A 21,402-nucleotide genomic window follows, 5' to 3' on the forward strand; every position below is an offset into this window, starting at 1 on the left:
AAATGGGGGCAGGCGGCTGGAGGAGAGAAGGTCAAGCTTAGCAGCTGGCCACAGACCAAGTGCCAGAAGAGGCCAGTAACATCTGCACGGAGGAGGGAAGTGCAGTGAGCGGTGGGTGGGGAAGCCACGGGGAGAGGCTGGTCAAGAGGCAGCCAAGAAGCAGCCACGAGGGGCCTTGGCATGAGCCGCATCAGGGCTCTTGAGGCGGCAGGACATGGCGGGCGAGGCTGGAAAACCCCCTCAGAGAGGTCACTGGACGCCCCAGCCAGCCTCAGGGAGATGCCAGCACTCGAGCTCTTTCTAAATTATTTTATTCAAGAAGGTGGGAAGGACAGACAGGGGACTGAGCTGAGCCCTGAGTCCCTGAACCTCCCAGCTCAGCCCCCACAGCAGGACAGGACAGAAGTTAGGGGGTAGGGACTCCAGCCCTACCCAGACAAGGTTGGGGACAGACGAGACCCAGGAATGCCAACTGATTGTCCTCCAGGCTGTCCTCTGCCCTGGGAACCAGCGGGGCGAGGCTACTTGGGGGTGCTGCTGCCCTTCTTGGGGGTGGTGGGCTTCTTGCTCTGCCAGAGGTGGCCCTGGATGGTGAAGGCGTCTACACTCATGGACATGGTCTTGGCAGGGATCTGGGTAAAGCGCTTGCGGTCCGAGTTGTACTTGTAGATGCCCTCGACCATTGGCGGGCGTGACTGTGCGGGGGCCGTAGCCGGCCAGCCGCGTCAGCTCCTCTGTCTCCCCGGACAACGTGTAGAGGGCCCCGGAACTGGCAGCTCGAATCGCGGAAGAGGATCAGGAAGTGATTGGCCTTGCTCTTCTCAATTTCCTGGTCGGGTGGTGGAAGCGGTTCACCGGGGGTGGGGGGGGGTGGGCGGCAGGGCCCCAGCCCGCCCGCCCCCACTGCCAGCCCCGGGCACGGGCTCACCTCCAGAATGCGGTTCTTCTGCGGTTCGTTTACCTTGCCCGCGAGGCAGCAGTGCGACAGGGCATTGTGGATGATGAACTTGTTGGACTTGGCGCTGGGCTCCTTGTACAGCCGCGGACCTGGGGTGGGAGGCGGGCAGGGTGGTCAGCGGGGGTGATGGGGGGCAGGCAGGGCCTGGCCGGGCGCTCGCGATCTCCGGCCCCACCTACCTGTGTACTCGGAGCACCGACGCCGGGGACGAGGCGTTGCTCCCGTTCTCCCAGTCGCGTTCCCGGCTACCAGGCAGGCGGCTCGGGGACATGAGGCCGGATGGGGATGGAGCCCTGTGGGGGGACAGGAAGGGATGGGGATGCACTCGGTGGTGGGTGAAGCCTTCCCACGCACAGAGGGACCGGGGAAGGGCCGAGCCCAGAACACCGCACAACGGGAGGCAGGTGCACCTGCCGGAGCCCTGCTCAAGTGCAGAGAGGACAGAGCCCCACTCGGCCTCGAACGTGTCCTCTAATCCCTTCGGCGGAAGAGAACACACAGACTTGGGGCACCTGAGACGCGGGCACCTGCCCGCCCTGGCCAAACTCACCGAGACGTCGGCCTCTTCACGCCAAGATTATTGGGGGCCTCGTTGGCCACGGTTGACAGTGACAGGGTGGACTGAGAGTAGACTTTGCTGAGCCGGGAGCCTGGGAGAAGATGGCACGGAGTCATCCCCACCCAAAGCCCCTGGTGTCCCCAAATGCCTGGGGGGAGGACCTTACCTGGTAGGCTGTGGAGGGCACGTGGGGTCAGCCTTTCCCAAGACCCTCACCCTGTGCCTTCCAACTGAGACCTCCCCCTACCCACGGGGGCAGGAGCTGTGCCCAGCGGGCTGTGGGGAAACCCCCACTAGAAAGCTGTTGCCCCTGAACGTACCCGAGGGGGCCTCATCCACGAAGCCCCGGAGACAACTCTGGGCCAGCTCTGCCCAACACGCCTTACCCCCACTGTAGCCCCCACACCCCTCTGGAAGTCTAAAGGGCATGGGCAAGGCCCCCGTCACCCCACGCACAGTCCTCCCCTCTGCCACATACTCGGGGGTGGGGGCGGTCTCCACAGCCCTGGAAAAGGGCACTGAGCGGGCACCATCCCTGCGCCCCACCCCTCCCTACGGGCTCCTTACCCAGCAGGCCACGGGCAGGGCTTCGTGCCAGGGCCGAGTCGTCACAGCAACCGGAGCGCGGCCGGGGGCCCCTCCGCCCGCCCCGGCCCGGCCCCCCAGTCCCCGCAGCCCGTGGCCGTAGCACTTTGTCAAGGTCGTCCATCAGCTTCAGCTGGGCCCGGCGTTCATACTCGAGCCGGGTGAACTCCCCCCTCCTGGGGCCCACCTCCTCCTCGACGGGGGCCCTGGCGGCAGGGGCCGGGGTCGCTGCAGGAGCTGGGGGGGCTGGAGGGCCCGGGGCCGCCTCCTCCTGGGCCAGCCTGCAGACCGAGAGTTATCAAGCGGTCAGACAGGCCGCGGGTTCGCGGGGGGCCGGGGGCCCGGGCAGCACTCCACTCACCGGGCAGCCTCTTCCCTCCGCTGCTCCTTCTCGGCCTCCTGCCACTGCTTCCGCCGCCGAGCCTCCTCCGCCCGCCGCTGCTGCCGTTCCAGCAGGCTGGCCCGCTTTTGGGCCATCTCGTCCTCCGGGCTTGTCTTCATCCTGGGGGCAGGCTCGGAGTCCGGCTGGCCGTCCCTCCCCTGGTACGTCCATCAACCCAGCCTGGCAACCACTCACCCACCCTTCCGATTTTGTAATTGGGCTGAGGGCATCCCCTTGGCTCCTGCTTCGTGCAGAGTTCTACGTGCGGCACAGGGACCAGAGTGGACCCGGGTGCTGTTCGCACAGAGCACTTAACCCAGGGCGGGAGACGACCTGATACATCAGAAGCAGCTACCAGTCTGGGGCACCTGGGAGGCTCAGTGGGGTTAAGCATCTGATTCTTGGTTCTGGCTCAGGTCATGATCTCACAGTTCATGAGTTTGAGCCCCGCATCAGGCTTTGTACTGACAGTGGGAAGCCTGCTTGGGATTCATTCTCTCTCTCTCTCTCTCTCTCTCTCTCTCTGCCCCTCCCTCACTCTCCCTTCTCTCTCTCAAAATAAAGAAAAACTTAAAAAATATTAAAACAAAACAGCTACCAGTCTACAGGGCAGGGAGGGATCCATCCCAGCCTGGGGACACTAAGCAAGGCTTCTTGGAGAAGGTGACCAGGGAGAGAGAATGACAAGAAGGCGAGAGGTAAAGAGAGTATCCCAGGCAAGAGGGAACAGCAAATGCAAAAGCCCTGAGGCTAGAACAAGCCTAGCAGGCCTGGAATGGGGAGACCGGTGTGGCTGGGATGTGTGTGTGGGGGGGGTGGCCTGGGAGGGTCAGAGGTGGGCAGAGCCTAAGGCCACGGAAGGACTTTTATTCTAAGAGCAAGGGGAGCTACCGAAGGGTTTAAACGGGATTGACAAGGTCCAGTTCATAGTAAAAAAAAAAAAAAATCTCTCTGGCTGCTCAGTTGAAGATGGCCAAGGATGGAGGGGTGGGGTGGACAGCAGAGGCCGTTCAAGATGCGGGTGCAGGTGTCCAGGTGAGAGCACCGGGCCAGGCTGGGGGTGCCGTGAGGATGGGGAACAGGGACCAGACATGGGAGAGCGGGGAGGGGAACCGGCAGGGCCGAGGTGGGCAGAGCGTGAAGGAGAGCAGGAGACAGAAGGAAATGGAAGACCCCAGCCCTGCTTATCCGCCCGCCCCTGTCCGTCTGTCACCCACCCGTCTGTCCACCCACACCCACCCAGTCCATCTGTCTATCCACCCACCCACCCATCTATCCATCTGGCCACGCCCACCTTGTCCTTGCCCACTCCCACCTGGCTCTCCGCCTCCACCCCTGTGCCCACCCACCCCGCCCCTTCCCCAACCTGCTTCGGTGACTCACCTTGTAGAAGAATCCCAGCCCGGCCCGGGGCTCTCCCTCCGAAGACGCCTCCTCCTCTAAGGAATCCTCAGCACCAGGGGGGCTCCCGTCTCCCTCGTCCTCGGCCGTGGGCTCTTCCAGGCTGCCCAGTGGGATCTCGATGAGGCCAGGCCGGGCCGCGGGCTCCTCTGGAGGCGACCCCTCCGCCAGGAGGATAGAGGAACGGGTCTGCACGGGCACCTGGCTTGGCGAGAACTTGCGCAGGTGGGGGAGGCTGTCTACATCATGGGGAGGCGTGAGCACTCTCGTCAGGGGAGCCAGCCGCAGCTCCGCCGGCCGTGCGTGTTTCGGGCTTCGGGGTGTCGGGCTGGGGCCGGGCCCGGGGCTGCGCCGGGCAGCCGGGGCGCGCCGAGCAGGGCTGGGAGATGCGGCTTTGGGACCCACCGTGGGACCAGGGATGACCCACGCGGCGGGCGGCGGGGCAGGCCCGGGGGCCTCGGGCGGAGCCAGGAGCCGCTGCTGCTGGTCCGTGAGCCTCTGCATGTCCCGCTGCAGTGAGCTCAGCGCGGCGCTTAACTTGCTGACCGCCCGGTTATAGTCCCCCAGCCCCTCGGGGGGCACTGGGCCCAGTTCGGGTGAGAAGGTCACTGCCTTGGGCCGCGGGGATGGCTCGCCCTGGCCCTCACCCGCCGGCCGCTCCCCACCGGGGACTGGGCCTGGCTCCGCCTCTGCCTCCGCCTCCCCTCCGGCCTCCCGAGGCTGCACCTGCAGGAAAGCGCTCTTGCCCAGTCGCTGGCGGTGCTTGGCAAAGATGGCCTCGATCCGTCGCTTCTGAGCCTCTATGGCCCGCCGTTTCTCCTCCAGCCGGGCTCCCAGCTCGCTCATCTCGGAGCTCAGGGCCTCTGGTGCCGCGGGGGTGGCCGTCGGGGACCCTGCCTCGGCCTCAGCCCTCACCAGCTGCTTCTTGCGTTCAGCAAAGCTGGTCATCTTCACTTCGGAGTTGTTGGCCGCTGGGGACGAAGCCGCCGCCTTCGGGGAGCCCTCGGATAGGGCCGACGGTTTCGACACCTCCGCCACCGTGCAGGGAGACGGTTTCAAGGGGGCCTCGGGGTGGGGCACGTAGGCGGGTGCTTTGGAGGCCCCCTCGAGTGGGTAGGAGGAAGCCAGCGGCAGTTTGGAGGGCCCCTCGGGGGAGTGGAGGTAGAAGCTGCCGTCGGCAGCCCCATCTGGGAGCAGCCGGGGCTCGGCACTGTGGATGATCTGCAGGGCCTCCTCGATGGTAGGCAGGTCGCCAGGCTCCGGGGCTGGCTGCACGGGGGTCCGGGCTGGCACAGGGCGCGGGGGGCCCAGGCTGTCTGAGCTGACCGAGCGGAGTAGGACGGGGTCTCCCATGACGACATCCACGTCGCTGTCCAGGCCAAAGGGGGTGCTGAACGACACTGCCTGGGAGAGGGGACGGCTGGGCGGCAGGAGGGAGGGGTCAGCCCCTGGGACAAGCCCCGGCCCCACCCCTGCCCAGCCTGCTCCACCGGCCAGGCCCCTGAGACGCACTCACCTGAGCTGACGGTTCCAGGCCTTGCCGAGGGCCTCCATGTGGGACATGGACGGGGAGGACTTCAGTGAGCCTGGGGAGGGGTGGTAAGTGGTCATTCAGTGGCCACTACGGCGCTGGGCACCCTGGGTGGGGTCTGCCGGGGGGTGTCACTGATGGGCATTATGTGGACAGATAGCTGGGGGCCACTGTCGGGGTGAGTGTCACCACCGGGTCATTCAGGCGCCTGAGGGACCCAGTGGAAGGATCAGGAGGAGAGACAAAGTCAGCCGGGGTAGTGGCTGCGTAGGGGTCTCCAGTGACAAGCTGTACCCCTACCCTCACCTGTGGATCCACGGAGTGGGGACTGGGAGCCGCCGGGTGACAGGAGTGGGTGGCGGAAATTGAAGACAGGAGAACTGCCAAGAGATGCACGTCAGCCAAGGGCCCCTCCCTGCCCCGCCCCTGCTCACCTCTCCCAGGAGCCGAGAACAGAGAGCATCCCCTAGCCCTGTCACAGGGCCACGGCCACGGAGACTCACCCAATGGGGAAACCGTACCTGCAGCCACTGCTGTTCTGGGCGGAAGAGGCCTCCGTGGCCCGGGGGGAGGCCGCTGCAGCAGAGAGAGGAGGGTCAGGCAGGCCTGGCCTCCCTACCCCGCCCCACACCCCGGGCCAGGCCTCACCATGACCATCAGGAAGGTCCTTAGCCTGCACGAAATCAGGTTTCAGCACCTCAAAGCACATGAACATCTCGGCGAGCAGCACCACCAGGTTGATCTGGAGGCAGAAGGCGGGGTCAGCCACTGGGACCCACGGCCCCGGACGCCAGCCTCGGCCCACGAGGCCTCGAGACGGCCTTACCTTGAGGGGCGGTGGGACATACAGCAGGTCCTCGAGGGACAGTGGGCAGCCACGAGGAAGGTGGGAGGCACAGAAATCCTGCACCAGCTGGAGGTTGTAGAGGCTGTCCGCCACAGACATGGGGTCCTTGAGGCACACCTCTGTGGGGACAGGATACCTGGGTCCCCAGCTCTATGCGGAGGAGGACGGGGCCCTGGGGAAGCGAGGGCCCAGCAGGCGACACGCACAGAGGCTCTCCTACGGGCCGGGCCTCAGGCCAGGTGCCCTTTACAAAGCGGATACTACAACGGGCTGTTCCTCGGCCTCTGCAACTATTCCCAGCTGCCGGGAGAACTCGTCCCCCAGGAACTCAAGTCAGAAAGCTTCTCCTAACTACCTCGCCCTCCCTCAGAGCACCTAACGTCCAGAATGTTTTTCTGGATGAAGTTATTGTCTTTCTCTCCCAACCAGGATGTGAGCTGCCTGAGGTCAGGAGCATGTCCGTATTGTGCACCCTGGGTCTCCGGCACCTAAAACGGGATCTGGCACACAGCTTGCATTCTATAAATATCTGCTGCAGGCGTGAATTCTATGAAGCACAGAGAAGTTTAGACACTTGCGCAAGGTCACACAGCTAACGAGGGGAAGAAATGTTCAAACGCAAGTTCTGAAAGCTGCACTCCTAATCACCGCGGCACTCTGGGGCAGATGCCTGGGTGTCGAGCGAGCTCCCACGGACAGGTGCGGCCCAGGCCCACTCACTCACCCTCGAGTCGCAGGAGCTGGGGACAATAGCAGTGGATCGTGGCGGCCAGCGCGGCCCCACTCGCCAGATCCTGGAGGGTGGTCACGGTTGGAAAGCAGGGGGCGCGTCGGGCCACAGCTCGGTCCTTGCGGTATCGGATCTGTGGGTGGGATCCGGGTTAGGTCAGAGGTCAGGCCGGCCCCCGGGGCAGCGGTCATGCAGGCTGGGTGGGGAGGCCTGGGGTTTCCGCCGTGAGGGGGCGTGAAGCTGGGGGTCCCAGAGCCAGAGTGGGGCCAGCCTGGAGCAGGGGAAGGGCAGCAGCAAGAGGCAAAGGAAGTGTCTGCGAGCAGCCAGGCCAGCAGCGAGGGCTGGGGCAGGACTCCTGGGACCCCGGGGCGGGGGATACATTACCATGGGGGGTTTGCTCCCCGACTCCTTCAAACAGAAGGCAATTGCGTGCTGGGGGGAGAGGAGCAGCCGTCAGCGGGGCGGGAGGGGCGCTGACTTGCTGGGCCCCCAAGCACACCTCCAGGGGAGGGGAGAGAGAGCCCTGACTCCTGTCACGAGCCTTGGCCGTCCAGCTCCCTGACTGCGCTCTGGCCGGCTTTGGGGACCCCAGCTCCTCCCAGCCTGGAGGGACCCCACACAGCCAGCCTCCCATGCAGGGCATCATCACCCCCCCCCACAAAAGACCCAGGCCCCAGCTCGGGGAGGGGTTGCGGAGGAAGCGGGGAGGCAGAAGGAGAGGAGCCCCCAACCCAGGCCACAGAGTGGAAGGAGGGAGGCTCCAGAGTGAGCAGAGGTGGGACTCCGTCCACCCGAAGCCCCCACTGGCAGTGGCCACTCGCCCCTTGTGTTTCAGGGATGGACGCCCCCTCCCACCCAAGCTGGGCTTGTCCGCAGGGAAAGTGGAGTCTTAGGAAGGTTCTTCTACCTTCTTCTGGGTCTGGGGGCCTTCCTCTTGGCTAAGGGGTCAGGATCCACATGCCTGATGGGCTAGGGACCCCCTTCAGGGGTGCCGGAAGTCTCCCGCCTCAGCAAAGATGAACGAGCCCAGAAGCTCTGCCCTCTTGATTACTGGAAGGAGAGGCTCATTCCCTCCCATCCCCCCCCACCCCCGCCTCCCCGGTCAGGTAACTGGGGAGTGATCTGCCTTCTCAGTTAACACGCTTCTCTTCTCTTGGTCTACGGAGAGGTTCCCTCTGTCCCCCAGGGCCGGGGTCCCATATCCTCTGCTCACAGCTGGGAGGAGGTAGGAGAGGGAGCGGACAGGCAGGCAGAACAGACAAGACAGACCAAGCGACAAGCGAGGCAGGCAGACGGGGCGGAGGAACAGCCCCACTTACAGGAACCAGCTTCCAGTACCAGCGTGTGGGGCACTGATGCCAGAGAGGCAGAGGGGAGAGCAGTGGGAGAGGCACAGGGGAGACGGCAGAAAGAGAGAGAGAGTCACCTCCGGCCCCCCCAGTGCAGCCCTTCCCCTCCCACCCAGCCCTCCCTCCGACCGTCCTCGTGTCCGTCCATTCGTCCGTCGCCCTAGTCTCACCGAGGGCTGTGCGGGGGCCACCCCATCTGCAGGGGCCGCGGGAGAGGCTCTCTGGGCAGCTTCCTGCTCAGTCTTCTCCTGCAACCGCCGGATGGTCTGGGGAGCAGGGAGAGGTCAGCACTGTGCTCCCTGGGCAATGCCGGCCCCCAGCCCATGCCTGCCTGACCCCACCTACCGTGTCCACCCAGAAAAGGAGCTTGTGCTCCAAGCTGGCCAGGGCCAAGGGACCGGGCAGTGTCTTTGTCCACTCGAAGGCGAAGGCAACCATGAGGGCGTCAATGACAGCTAGGTGGGCTCCCTGTGCAGGGAAGGGCTCAAGGGTGAGACCACAGCGAGGGATGGGGGTTCCCCTGGCCGCCTCTGAGGGAGAACCAGAGGAAGAACCTCAAGGTGTGTGGGGAGGGGCCTGAAGTAGGAGGGGCTTTGGGGATGAGCCGGGGTTAGTGGGTGGGGCTTCGGGGAAGGAGCCAGGACAGGGGTCCGGGAAGAACCACTCCTGGTGGGCCCTGTCCTCAAGCGCGTCCTCAAGGACCAGGGTGGCGTCTCTGGGGAGGAGCCAGGCCTGGTGGGAGGAGCCTGGGGGAGGAGCCGCGTCTGGTGGGCGGGGCCTGACGGACCGGGGCGGGGCCTACCATGAGGATAGGCTGGTGCCTCAAGTCGGCCTCCTGCACGGGACGCTCGGGCAGCGCGGGCACCGTGCCCCTCCGCGCCAGCAGGGCCAGCAGCGCGGAGGGACTGGGGGGGGTCTCGAGCTGCGGCAGCACCTGGCGCCAGGCCCGGCAGTAGAGCTCGGCCGAGAGCAGCAGCCGTGTCACCGGGGGCTTCACGTGCTCCTGTGCGTACTGGTCGGTGTAGAAGGGCTCCCACAGCTCCGAGGGCACATGCTCTGCGGGGCGAGGGGGGTGACGGCGGGTCAGGGCCCAGGCATGCGTTAGAGGACGGCACAGGACGGGGAGGCTAGGGGACCCGGGCGCGGGTGTGCGGGAGTTCGCCACAGGAAGGGGCTCCAGGCAGAGGGGCAAAGGCCAGGAGGTGGGACAGGCAGTGCCTGGGGGGTGGGGGAAGGGAAGTTCTGGAAGGGGAGAGGCCACCCGCGCAGGGGCTTGTTGGGAGGGCGGTGGTCTTGCAGGCCCTCCGAGGAGAACAACAACGACCACAAGATCCCTTAATCCACCTAACTCCCCGGGTGCCCTGCAGGCCTAGGAAGCAGCAGCCAGGGCACAAGTGGTAACTCCAGAAACTGAGGCACAGAGAACGAAAGCAACCTGCCTAAGGCCACACAGCTGGCCAGTGCCGGCACTGGGATTCAAACTCAGGCCTTTAGCAGCCCCCCCCGCACCCTCTGTCAGCTTGGAAGCGGGGGTGGGATGAACTGTGGAGTCGGGGGTCTGGCAGGCGGGCCAGGGAACCGGAAAGCTGGCCAGACTGCAGACCTTCTGAGGGGGGTGAACAGTTGGAACCTGGCGACTGAAGGGAGGAGGCAGGGCAGGGACAAGGAAGCGTCCAGGGCCCCATCAGGTGTGAGTGGGAAGGTGGGGGTACAGGCGGTGAGGCAGCAAAAGCGGAGCATGAGGGGCCGGGGCTCTGGAGAGAGGTGAGATCACCTTGCAGAGGCGGCCACAAACCCCCTGAAGACGTTGAATGAGACGGGCAGGGCAGGGAGAGGCTTGAGGAAGCCCCATGTGGGGGGATGGGGGGGGGGCACGGAACCCCAAGCAGGATCCATGGGTGGGGAACAGAAAGACCAGAATAAGTCACCAGGACGATTCTCTGGGAGGGTCCAGGAGGAGGTGACTGAGGCCAGCCTAGGGGACCTGCCCTCGTGGGGGTCTTTCAGGGAGGCCCTAACTCTTATTCCAACCAGAACAGCTGTTTTGTCTATTGGGGTTCTATGTGTCTGAAATAACGGGAGGGGGCAGATTTCTACCGCTTAAAAACATCGGCACACAACACACCAGGCCTTTCTCACGCGCCTGTCTTCACAGCCAGGCTCCCCGGAGACCCCCTGCCCTCACCTATAAGGACCCAGGCTTCCTTGCCTTCACTCCACCCCGCCCCCTGAAGTCACACTTGACCTTCCCACGTAATGCTCCACCCCTGTGGATAGCTGTGTGCACTCTCTGAACAGACTTCTCCTTCCACCCGACCCCCGCCCCAACCTGCCCTCCCAGCTCCCAGCCTCCCCAAGGCCAGCAGCGGCCCTCCAACGCACGGCTGTGGGCTGTGTCTTGCCTGGGCGCTCTGCCCAGCACCTCCTTGTTCCGGAAACCTTCCTCCCCCGGCATCTCCCCGCTTTCCATCTTTTTCTCTGTCCCACAACTCAAGCCAGGCCTCTTCCCCTCGTGCCCCTTCAATGCCAGGTTCCTGACAGCTCGGTCGGAACAGCCCTGTAAGTGGATACGTGCACCCCCCCACCCCTGCCTGCCAGCCCGCCCGCCCAGTGATAGCTTCCGTGGCCATCTGAGCACCGCCACCTGCTGCAGCCCAGGCCGTGTGTCCCACTGCCCTCTGGGCATCTCCCATGATGCTCGGTACCTTGCTCCAAACCTTCTCCTTCTCTCTCGGAGAGAAATGGAGGTAAGAAATCAACATCCCTCCTCCCCCCTCCTTCCCCTCCAACACCTAAGGTCCTCTGCTTTCATTCTCCTGGCATCTCCCCAACCCACACCCTGTTCCCCGTCCCCCCAGCCCCTGCTCATTTCCTGCTCCCACTGGCAAAATTAAACGAGTTTCTTTCCTGCAGGACTTGTCAGGGCCTTCGAGATGAAAACACGTGAGCTAGGGCTACCCAACAGCTCATGTTTATCAAGCGCTTCCTCTATGCCTCTATACCGCAACACGGCCGGCACTTGGAGGTGGATAATTCTTTGTGTCTCACAGGGGGCGGGGTAGGCTGTCCGGTGCTCCAGGATGGTCAGCAGAGTCCCTGGTCTCTAGTCACAAAACGCCAGTAACACCCTCCTTCCCAAGCAGTGACAACCAAAAAGGTCTCTAGACACTATCAAAGGTCTCCTGGAAGGCAAAACCACCCCCGGGGTTCAGAGCCACCGCTCTCTACTAAAAATGTTTATCGATCATTTACCATCGGATAGTGCTGGCCGACAGAAATACAATTTGACCCGCATATGTAGTTTCAAATTATTTTCTAATGTTTATTCATTTTTAACAGAGAGAGAGAAACAGAGCACGAGCAGGGGAGGGGCGGAGAGAGAGGGAGACACAGAATCCGAAGCAGGCTCCGGGCTCCGAGCTATCAGCAACTCAAACTCATGCTCAAACTCATGAGCCACGAGATCATGACCTGAGCCCAAGTCAGACGCTCAACCGACAGAGCCACCCAGGCGCCCCAACCCAAACATGTAGTTTTAAACTTTCTAGGAGCCACATTAAAAAGGTAGAAATGGGGGGCATCTGGGTGGCTCCGTCGATGAAGCGATCGACTTCGGCTCAGGTCATCATGATCTCACAGTTCGTGGATAAGAGCCCTGCATCGGGCTCCGTGCTCACAGTGCACGGCCTGCTTGGGATTCTCTCCCTCTCCCTCTGCCCCTCCCCAACTCGCGCTTTCTCTCTCTCGAAAATAAATAAATAAACTAAAAAAAAAAAGAAATGGATAATTACCTTAGTATATATTTAACACAATATATATCTGATACTATCATTTCAACAATTGACATAAAAACATTATTAGTGAGGTATTTCACTTTTTTTTTTTTTTGTATCAAGTCTTCAGAAGCCACTGTGTGTTTTTTACATTCATAGCACATCACGATGAACACGGGCCACGCGTGGCCGTGGCTACCAGACCGGACCACACAGCTCTACAGCGCCTCTGACATACACGGCCACCTCGTATGCGTTCGCTCGTGTAATCCTCACGACGCTTATTCTTATCCCCACTGCACAGATGAGAAAACCAAGGCCCAGAGAGCTAAATCGCCCAGGATCACACCGCTAATAAACATCCGAGCTGACGTGAACCCAGTTTCCCTATGGGTCAGAGTGACGTTCAGGCGTAAGGGACTTAGGTGGTGTCTCCCTAAGACACCCTTTCTTAGGGTAGAGATAGCACCCTTTCTTATCTCTGAGCTTCGGTCCCACAGAGGCCACCTGCCGGCACTCGTGCCCAGCCTCCTTACACCTGTGCCCCAGGCTGCCAGAACCACCTCCCCCCACCACCATTCCCCAGGGGGCAACTGCATAGCTGATCTCATTTTGTCAGTCCCCAAACCCGGTCCATGGCTCCCCAGCACCCTCACATCCCCCCCCCTCCCGGCCACAGTTCAAGAGGCCCCCTGTCCCGCCAGCCTCTCTCATCTCCCCCCTCCCTGGGCCCCCACCCCACCACTGGGCCCCGCACATTTTTCTCTGAGAACTCCCTGATGGGCCAACCCCCAGGCCTTTTCACATGTGGTCTCCCCCTGGCAAACTCCTATGCGTCCCTCAAGGTTCAAACTTTCCCTTCCCTCCCCTCCCCTCCCCGGCAGAGTTCGGGGCTTTCCTCCCCCAGCCCCACTGCACGCCTCTACAACACAGACCTTATCACCCTAAGCAGCCGAGATCTGGTTTCGTGTCCCATCCCCCATTTTCCCAACTCCACCCCCATCGCTCTGTCCCGGCACCAGCCTGGCACCCAACAGGCATCAGTAAAAAGTCCCAGAGTTCGTGAATCAAGCAGAGCTCTGTGGCCCACTTCCCCCTCTGGGCCAGGCGTCCCACCTTCCTCAGCCCCCTCTGCTTAGAAAAGGTGGGTACGAGGCCGACTGAATGTGACCCTCACCCTGACCCTCACCCTCGGGGAGGAGATCGCACAGTGCAGGGAGCTGGGTCAGGGAGAACAGGACTGGGTGAGTCGGGGCATCTCCTCAGGAGACCTCCCTTTCCTTTCTATGAAATGGGACGGCATTTTCTGCTCCATGATAATATTAATGTTATTAATAACAGTGCCACAACGGGTCACAGCAGCAGTGACAGCGAGTAGCTGTTTACCAGGCACTGTGCGCCAGAACCAATCTGAGGTCTGCTGTCCAGCAACCTTGTGAGGAAGGTGCCGGGATCCCAGCCGCCCGAGCACTGCCCTGGCACTTAGTGGGTGCCCCACAGACATTTGTGAAACGGATAAATGAGTGAACATAAATGCCTTCTTACACACAGGGGAAACAGACGCTCAGAGAATTGACATAATTTGTCCATAACCCGGTGGAGCTGGGACTTAAGCCCAACTCTGATTCCCAAAGTCGAGCCTTCTAACCAAGGCCACATAACCCGAGACAGGAGAGGCTGGGGCAGACCCAGATCTCTGCCTACCAGCCCCCTTTCTTCCTCAAGCAGATTCTCAGGGAAAGGCAGGCCCCAGAGTGGACCCTGCATGGGAGGGTGTTGGGAGAAAGACACAGGCTTGGGCGGACCCAGGAGATGGGCAGCTGTCCCCGAGCCCCACACCCAGAACAGGTTGATCTGGGAAGGCCACTGAAGGGGAGGGGGGGATGGGCTGTGCTCAGCAGGTGCCAAGACCAGTGGCCAGGCGGGTGGGAGAGCAGGCGTCCCCCTTAGGACGCCTGGGAAGGCCCAGACCTTAATTAACCCCGCCTGCCCCACAGAAGGCCCTGGCTCCCAGCTCTGGCCTGGGTGGTGGGGCTGCCCTAGGGCCCTGACTTTGCCCACACGCGCCCTTGAATCCCGGGGACCCACCCGCACCCCTCCCCCTTGGGTTGGCCTGACTTCCCCACACACGTGGCCCTAGGGGAGGGCTGGAGGCTCTGCCCCGGGTGGGAGAAGGCCTTACACCTGCGCCCCCACCCCCGCCGATCTCGGACAAGCCAATTCCCTTCTGGGCTCCCAGGCAAAATGGGGTAATAAGTCACAGCTGCCAGCCGCTGGCCGGGGCCATGGAGGCGAAAGAAGAGGCTCCCAGAGCTGGCCTCGCCGCCCGCAGCGCAGGGAGGGCTGACGCGGGGTGTGGGTTCGGCTGCGGGGCGGTGGGGGGGGGGGGGGTCCTCGGGGGCGCGTGATGTGAATGTGTAAAGGGGGGGTAGGGCGTGCAAGGCCCGCCCGGGAGACCCCGCCCCGCTCACCTGGGCTCCCGGACGCCGGGGTCCCGGCGCGGATCTGGGCCGCCGGCCCCACCCCCACCGCGCTCCCGCAGCCGGGCGGGCAAAGTCCACCGCCCGGGCCGAGCAGGAAGCCCGGAGGCCCGGCGCGGCGGGGCCCGCGCCCGGGCCCCCCCCCCCACACACACACACACCCGGCGGCCGGCGCTATTGTTCCCACGGCCCCGGCCTCCGCGGCCCGGCGCCCCGCCCCCCGCACCTGCCGCCCCTGCCACCCCCGGCCCGGTACCTGCGCCCCCGAACGCGGCCCGCAGCACCCACGCCAGGCTGGCCGCCGCCTTGGCCCGCGAGAAATCGTACTGGTCCAGCGACTTGATCTCGGGCACCAGGAAGGTCCTCCTCAGCGGCCCGGGCCCGGGGGGCGCCGCCTCCACCATGGCGGCGCCGGGGCTGCGGGAGCCGGCTCCGCGCTCGCTCGGGCTGGGCTGCGCCGCGCTCGCACCCGGGCCGGGCCCGCCGCCGCCGCCGCCGCCGCCGCCGCCGAGCCAGGTGCGGCCGCTCGCGCTCGCGACGCAGCGTCGGCCCCGCCCCGGGGCGGAGCCCAGGTGCGCCCCGCCCCCGGCCCAGACCCCGACCCGGTCCTCCCCGCCCCCCTCCGGCCTCGCCTGGCCGCCTGCAGCGGGTGGGGCGGGCCCGGACTGCGGTGTTGGCGGGAGGCTGCGGAGGAGTGCGTGTGCGTGTGCGTGTGCGCGCGTGCGCTGGGGAGGACGAGGGACCCTCTGTTTGCGGATGTGTGTGCTGGCCCGAGTGTGTACGCTTGGATGTGAACGTGAGCGTCCGTGCGTGGCTGCACCTGTGTCCGATGGCGAGTTGGGAGCGTAGAGAGTGTGTGTGTTTGTAGCAGTGTGTGCGTCTCCGAACGCATTCGGGTGGTGAACGCGCGAATTTGAGGGTGTCTGCGTGTGCTCTCTGGGTGGGCGTGTGACAGCACCTGTGTGTGTGTGTATGCGTGTGCGTCCGTGTTTTTCATGTGTGTGCAAGGATCGTATGGTGTAGGTGTCTGTGTCCAGATTATATAGTGGTGGTGAGTGTGCGTGTGCATTTGTTTTGTCAGTGGATTTGCGAGTGTACGTGTTTGTGAGCATCTAAGGATGTTTTGTATAAGGATGTGATCGGTGTCGATGAAGGAGCACGTGAGAGAAATTGTTTGAGAGCAGGTGTATTTATGCAGGAGTGTGTTTACTTATATCTATGAATGGGGCTAATGGCAGTTACTGGGGACACTTGCAAATGTCTGAGCCCTTTTTGTGGATATTTGTTTAATATTTGCTTGTGTCAGGGCGCCTGGGTGGCTCAGTTGGTTAAGCTCTGACTTTGGCTCAGGTCACGATCTCAGGATTTGTGAGTTCAGGCCCTGCGTCGGGCTCTGTGCTGACGGCTCGGAGCCTGGAGCCTGCTTCAGATGCTGTGTCTCCTTCTCTCTCTGCCCCTCCCCTGCTTGTGCTCTGTCTCTCTCTCTCTCTCTCTCTCAAAAATAAATAAATATTTAACATTTTTTTAATTGCTGTGTATTCCATTGTGTTTTTGTGTCAACACATCTGCCACGTGCTTCTCAGCTGTGTCTAATTCTGAACGCAGAATCGTGTGTTAAGTCTCTGCAGACCTGTATATCCGCGGTGTGTATAGCCGGGTGTGATCACATGTGTATAGTAAGTGCACATACGTATCTGGGTTTGTATGTTATCTTTTCACGGGAGTGTTGACACGCATGACTTTCTGCATGTTTTTGTGTGAAGCTGGTGTTTACATTTGAAGTTTGGGACGTTTGCACGGATCTGTGTGGAAGCATGAGTGTGTCAGAGTGTACATGGGTATCTGTTTTCTGAACGTAAATTGAGTATCTGAGCTTCCCTCTTTGCGTGCAGGTACATGTGCGCCTGGTGGCAAATCTAAGACCGTAGTGTGCGTGTAGGTATGCACACGCAATAAGTTAGGTTTTTCACATTTTTTAAAATTTATTATTGAGAGAGCACGAGCATGGGAGGGGCAGAGAGAGGGAGAGACACAGAATCCGAAGCGGGCTCCGGGCTCTGAGCCGTCAGCACAGAGCCCGACGCGGGGCTCGAACCCACGGACCGCGAGATCATGACCTGAGCTGAAGTCAGACGCTCAACCGACTGAGCCACCCAGGCGCCCCAAGAAGTTGGGTTTTGAATGGCTCTGTGAGTGTGTAAGGGTATGTGTGTGTACCTAGATGCAATTGAGTGCCATATATAAGTGAGGCTGGGTGGGTGAATCCCATGTAAGGGAATGTAAATGTGAGTTTCTGCATTCACAACTATAGAGGGAGTTTCATTCAACACACACACCTATACACACACAGCAATCGGGGGGCTCTTGACTCTGTAAAAAGCACAATAGCGAGTCAGTTTCCTGAGACAGCCCCCCTCTCAGGCTCAGATGGTCCCCAAAGCCTATTCTTTGTAGAAATTCCTGGGGCCCCTTAACATACATTGCACAGGTGTGTTTGAGGCATGGGTCTCATGGTCCAGAGCGTGTGACTGGAGAGGGGGTGGGTGTGCCCAAGGGAGGGGAGCTGGGGCGTCGGCCCTCCTGTCTGGATGTGCCCGTGCAGGAGTGGGTGTGGGCGCACAAAGGGGCCAGTGTGTGTGTGTTTTCGTGCAGGTGTTGATATGTGCGATGCACGTGTCTCAGCTCCTGTCCCAAGCCCCCTGAATGACCTGGACACGTCCTTTCCCCACCGCGCCTTGGTTTCCCCATCGGTGGCACGGCTGGGGGGTCCGGGGCTCCTGGCAGCGGGAGGTGCCCGGGAAGGGAAGGGCACACCGTCACGGGGTGCCACTCCCATGAGCGTGGCACGTCCCGCTGGCTCACATGCGTGTTTGCTTTTCTGGGAAGGTTCTCATGACCTCTGTGGACCCCAAGGACAAACACGAGCTGGGACACACTCCTGGGGATGCTCTGTAAACACACATGCACAAGGTTCCCGCCCCGGGAGGGAACCCGCAGGCCCTCGCCTGTCCTGGACTGGAGGGCCTGGGGGAGTCTGCTGGTGTCAGAGTAGGAACTGGGCACGGTGCCCCCCCCTCGGGCGCCAGGGGCCTCCTCAGGCCCAGCCCCCACACTGGGCCAACTGGAACTCCTGGCTGGGCTAGACTGCCCCACCCACACACAGCCGGCTGGAACCGAGGTCCCACCTGCCCCTGAGGGCCAGTTCCTGGGGCCCACGCAGCTCCAGACACACTGGCTCCCCTGTGAGCAGGTGGCCTCCTCCCCTCAGACCCCCCTCCGGCCCTCCCCAAGCCCTTGCCTGCCACCTCCTCCCTCACCTGGGGCTTCCTTTGGTTCTCACACCTCCTAACTCATCAGACAGGCTCTGGTTATGAAGCTGGAGGTGGGGATGACTTAGAAGGTTCATAGGTCGGAATTCAGGACTAGGTTTTGGGGAAGTGTATGAAGCCCCCAAAACTCACCCGCAAAATTCTGGATATGTGTGCACTTTGGGGATCGTGTCAACAGGTAACAGTTTTTGAGGCTATTTTATACCCAGCACGATCTCATTTAATTCTTACAACATCCCGAGCATAACAAGTATTAGACCCATTTTGCCCACAGAAAAATTGAGGCCGAGGGCCCCAAAATGACACAGCTACGAGAATGAAGGAGGCTTCGAGCCCAAGGCACCTGGATTCACCCACTGAACCACCATGCTGCCTTTCCGTTCTGAGGCTGGCCTACCTTCCCTAATCGTTCGTCACCCTCAGATGGGGTTGGATGAAGCCCGAGGCTGGGGGGCCTCCGAGCAGAGGAAGGTTGGGATCTCCCCTCAGTACCTCTCGCCCACGGTGAACTATAGTGATGGGAATTCAAGTGTGGCCACTGATTTTGTCTACCTGCCCACACAGTGTCCCGTGGCGGCCTTTCTGAAGTTTGGCCTCAGTAGAGGGAGATTATTCTCGGACTCCCCCTATCCAGGGATCTCAGGGAGACAATTCTGAAGTCTTTCAAAATAACATTAAAAAACAAAAACAAAAACAAAACAGGGGTGCCTGGGGGGCTCAGTCGGTTGAGTCTGACTTCAGCTCAGGTCATGATCTCACGGCTGATGAGTTCGAGCCCCGCGTCGGGCTCTGTACTGACAGCTCAGAGCCTGGAGCCTGCTTCGGATTCTGTGTCTCCCTCTCTCTGAGCCCCTCCCCCACTCACACTCTGTCTCTCTCTCTCTCAAAAATAAAGATTAAAAATAATTAAAAAAAAAAAAAATACAGGGGCGCCTGGGTGGCTCAGTCAGTTGAGCGACTGACTCTTAATTTCGGCTCAGGTCATGATCTTGAGGTTCATTAGATTGAGCCCCACGTCAACCTCTGTGCTAACAGTGTAGCCTGCTTGGAATTCTCTCTCTCCCTCTCTCTCTGCACCTTCCCAACTCATGTTCTGTCTCCTCTGTCTCTCAAAATAAATAAATAAATAAATAAATAAATAAATAAATAAATAATTTATTTTATTATTTTCTAAGTTTATTTATTTTTAAGAGAGAGAGAGGGGCAGAATGCAAGCAGGGCAGGGGGCAGAGAGAGAGGGAGACACAGAATCCGAAACAGGCTCCAGGCTCTGAGCTGTCAGCACAGAGCCCGACGCGGGGCTCAAACTCACAAACTGAGATCATGACCTGAACCGAAGTCGACTGAGCCACCCAGGCTCCCCCGACACATGCATTTAGAAGCAATTGTTAGTACGCCAAAGAGATGACTTCAGCAGGGGAAAAAATATTGGGACGATAATAAAACAAAGCAAGAGTGCGAGTGCTGAAGGCAGCTGGGGTGAGGGCTGCTTCAGCTTGGGAGGGGGAGGCGACTCTGTGGGTGGGACAGATGGACAGAGACAGGAAGAATGAAAAGGAATAGTTGTGGTGGGTGGGCGGCTTAGTCTGTTAAGCGTCCGATCCGGGTTCTAGCCTCGCATCAGGCTCTCTGCCGTCAGTGCAGAGCCTGCTTTGGATCCTCAGTCTCCCTTTTTCTCTGCTCCTCCCCCACCCTCAAAAATAAATAAACAGTAAAAAAAAAAAAAAAGGAACAGTTGTAGGAAAAGCATTCCAGGCTCAGAGAAATGCAAGAGCCCTGGGGCAGGTGCAAGCCTGGCCTCCTCAGGGAAGGTCACCGCAGGGGACGTGCAGAGAAAGCTTCTTTGAAGTGCTTCTCAAATTCTCTCCAGTGAGGAACGAGTCGCCTCCCTCCCATCCATAAAATGCAATGAAAATTAATTTCTAGAAAAATGACGTTGAAAAACACATGCATAGTGCCAGAAAGCAAGGAACGACCTGCAAGGATTGGGTATGTCAGAGGCCGTAGAAGCCCCACTGAAAGAAAGAGCCCCTAGTGGCCACAGCTGGAGCAATCTGAGTAACGAAATTAATGTAACATTGGCTTATAACCCCAAGAATAAAGTAAATATCCATGAGTTCGCACCGATGCAAAGAAATGATCAAATACGTTAACGGTTGAGGGACAAGAGGCAAACTTGATGTGCAGAATTCCAAATCGTTCATGAACATGCTGCACCCCCAAAAGAGGTCCAGCTGCACAGCGTGATGTCTTTCCAAGAAGGATGTTGTAGAAAGAGAGGAGAAAAGAGTAAGTTTTCAGTGGAGAAGTCTCGTGACAAACACCCACGTCACCTGCTGGCTGGGTGATCAAGGCCACCATCAACAGTCATAATTAGGCGGACAGTACGTCCTCTCGTGATAAAATGCAATGAAAATGGCACTTTGCCTCTGTGATCTTCCCTCTCCAAACCCGTAACCCTAGCCTAACCGTGAGGAAAAGATCGGAAAAATTCCAACAGAGAGGCACCCTTTGGGATCCCTGACCAATACCCCTCAAGATTGTCAAGGTCGTCAAAGACGAGGAGAGCTCAAGAGACCATCCCGGCCAGGAAGAGCCTAAGGAAGAGAGCCAACTCAATCTCGTGTGGGATCCTGGACCCCCCAAAAAGTACATTCTGGTAAAGCTGGAGAAATCTGAATAAAGCATGTGCTTTAGTTGATACTAATGTATCAAAATTCGTTCACTAATTGTAACAAACGTCCCATACTAGTCTAAGATGTTACTAAAAAGGGAAACCGTGTGTGTGTGTGTGTGTGTGTGTGTGTGTGTGCACGCGCTCACGTGCGCTGGGAGAAGGGCGTCTATGGAAACTGTGCTATTTTCTTAATTTTGCTTAAACCTGTTCTAAAGCCTGATTTTAAAACATTTAAAAGACAGGCAAAGCATGAACCCAATGGTCAAAATCACCCTATCAAGTTACTATAAAGCTTCTCTACACTTACTGTTTTCTATACTTTCTCATCTGGACGGTGGTCAGCAGCTCGGGACCGGCCCTGGTCTGTGGCAGGTTTTGAGTGGTTCTAGACAGGGGTTCCTCACCCTCACCGCTGTTGACCTTTGGGGACAGATTATTCTTGGGGGGGGGGGTGCCTGTGTATTGCAGGGTGTTCAGCAGCATCCCTGACCTCTACACAACTGGATGTCACTTGCAGCCCCCTCCGACCGTGACAAGCAACAATGTCTCCAGACATTGCCCCAGCAGGTCAAATCACTTTCCCATCGAAAACCACGCACGTGCACGCACGTACGCAGGCAACGAAGTCAAATCAGGAAACGTGGTCCAGAAAGCCCCGTGCGTGTTTGGGAGTTCCAGGTCTGCCATGAAGGGCCTGCTATCTCCAAAACAACCCTGCTGATGCCGGCTGGTTTGTGGCAGCTTCGTTCGGAAGGCCCATCCTAGGGTGTGGCTCTGGGCCCGGAGAGAACGGAAAGATTC

At 60.3% G+C, this 21,402-nt stretch overlaps 1 protein-coding gene across 1 annotated transcript; it reads right to left on the reverse strand.

The window, feature by feature from the left end:
- Positions 1-295: 295 nt before the first annotated feature.
- On the reverse strand, positions 296-15,123 carry CAMSAP3 (calmodulin regulated spectrin associated protein family member 3). The gene is given in 23 exon segments (XM_053897040.1): positions 296-683; positions 685-762; positions 764-829; positions 929-1,047; positions 1,138-1,150; positions 1,152-1,251; positions 1,509-1,608; positions 2,085-2,383; positions 2,464-2,591; positions 2,593-2,604; positions 3,868-5,305; positions 5,402-5,471; positions 5,723-5,796; positions 5,938-5,992; positions 6,065-6,158; positions 6,243-6,382; positions 6,988-7,126; positions 7,378-7,425; positions 8,313-8,345; positions 8,513-8,608; positions 8,688-8,810; positions 9,145-9,398; positions 14,852-15,123. Coding segments are annotated over 23 exon segments (3,789 nt in total). The 5' UTR covers positions 15,000-15,123; the 3' UTR covers positions 296-521.
- Positions 15,124-21,402: the final 6,279 nt, after the last annotated feature.

The sequence above is a fragment of the Panthera pardus genome, unplaced genomic scaffold, assembly GCF_024362965.1.
Source record: "Panthera pardus isolate Hobbes unplaced genomic scaffold, ASM2436296v1 HiC_scaffold_8, whole genome shotgun sequence".
Classification (NCBI taxonomy): Eukaryota; Metazoa; Chordata; class Mammalia; order Carnivora; family Felidae; genus Panthera; species Panthera pardus.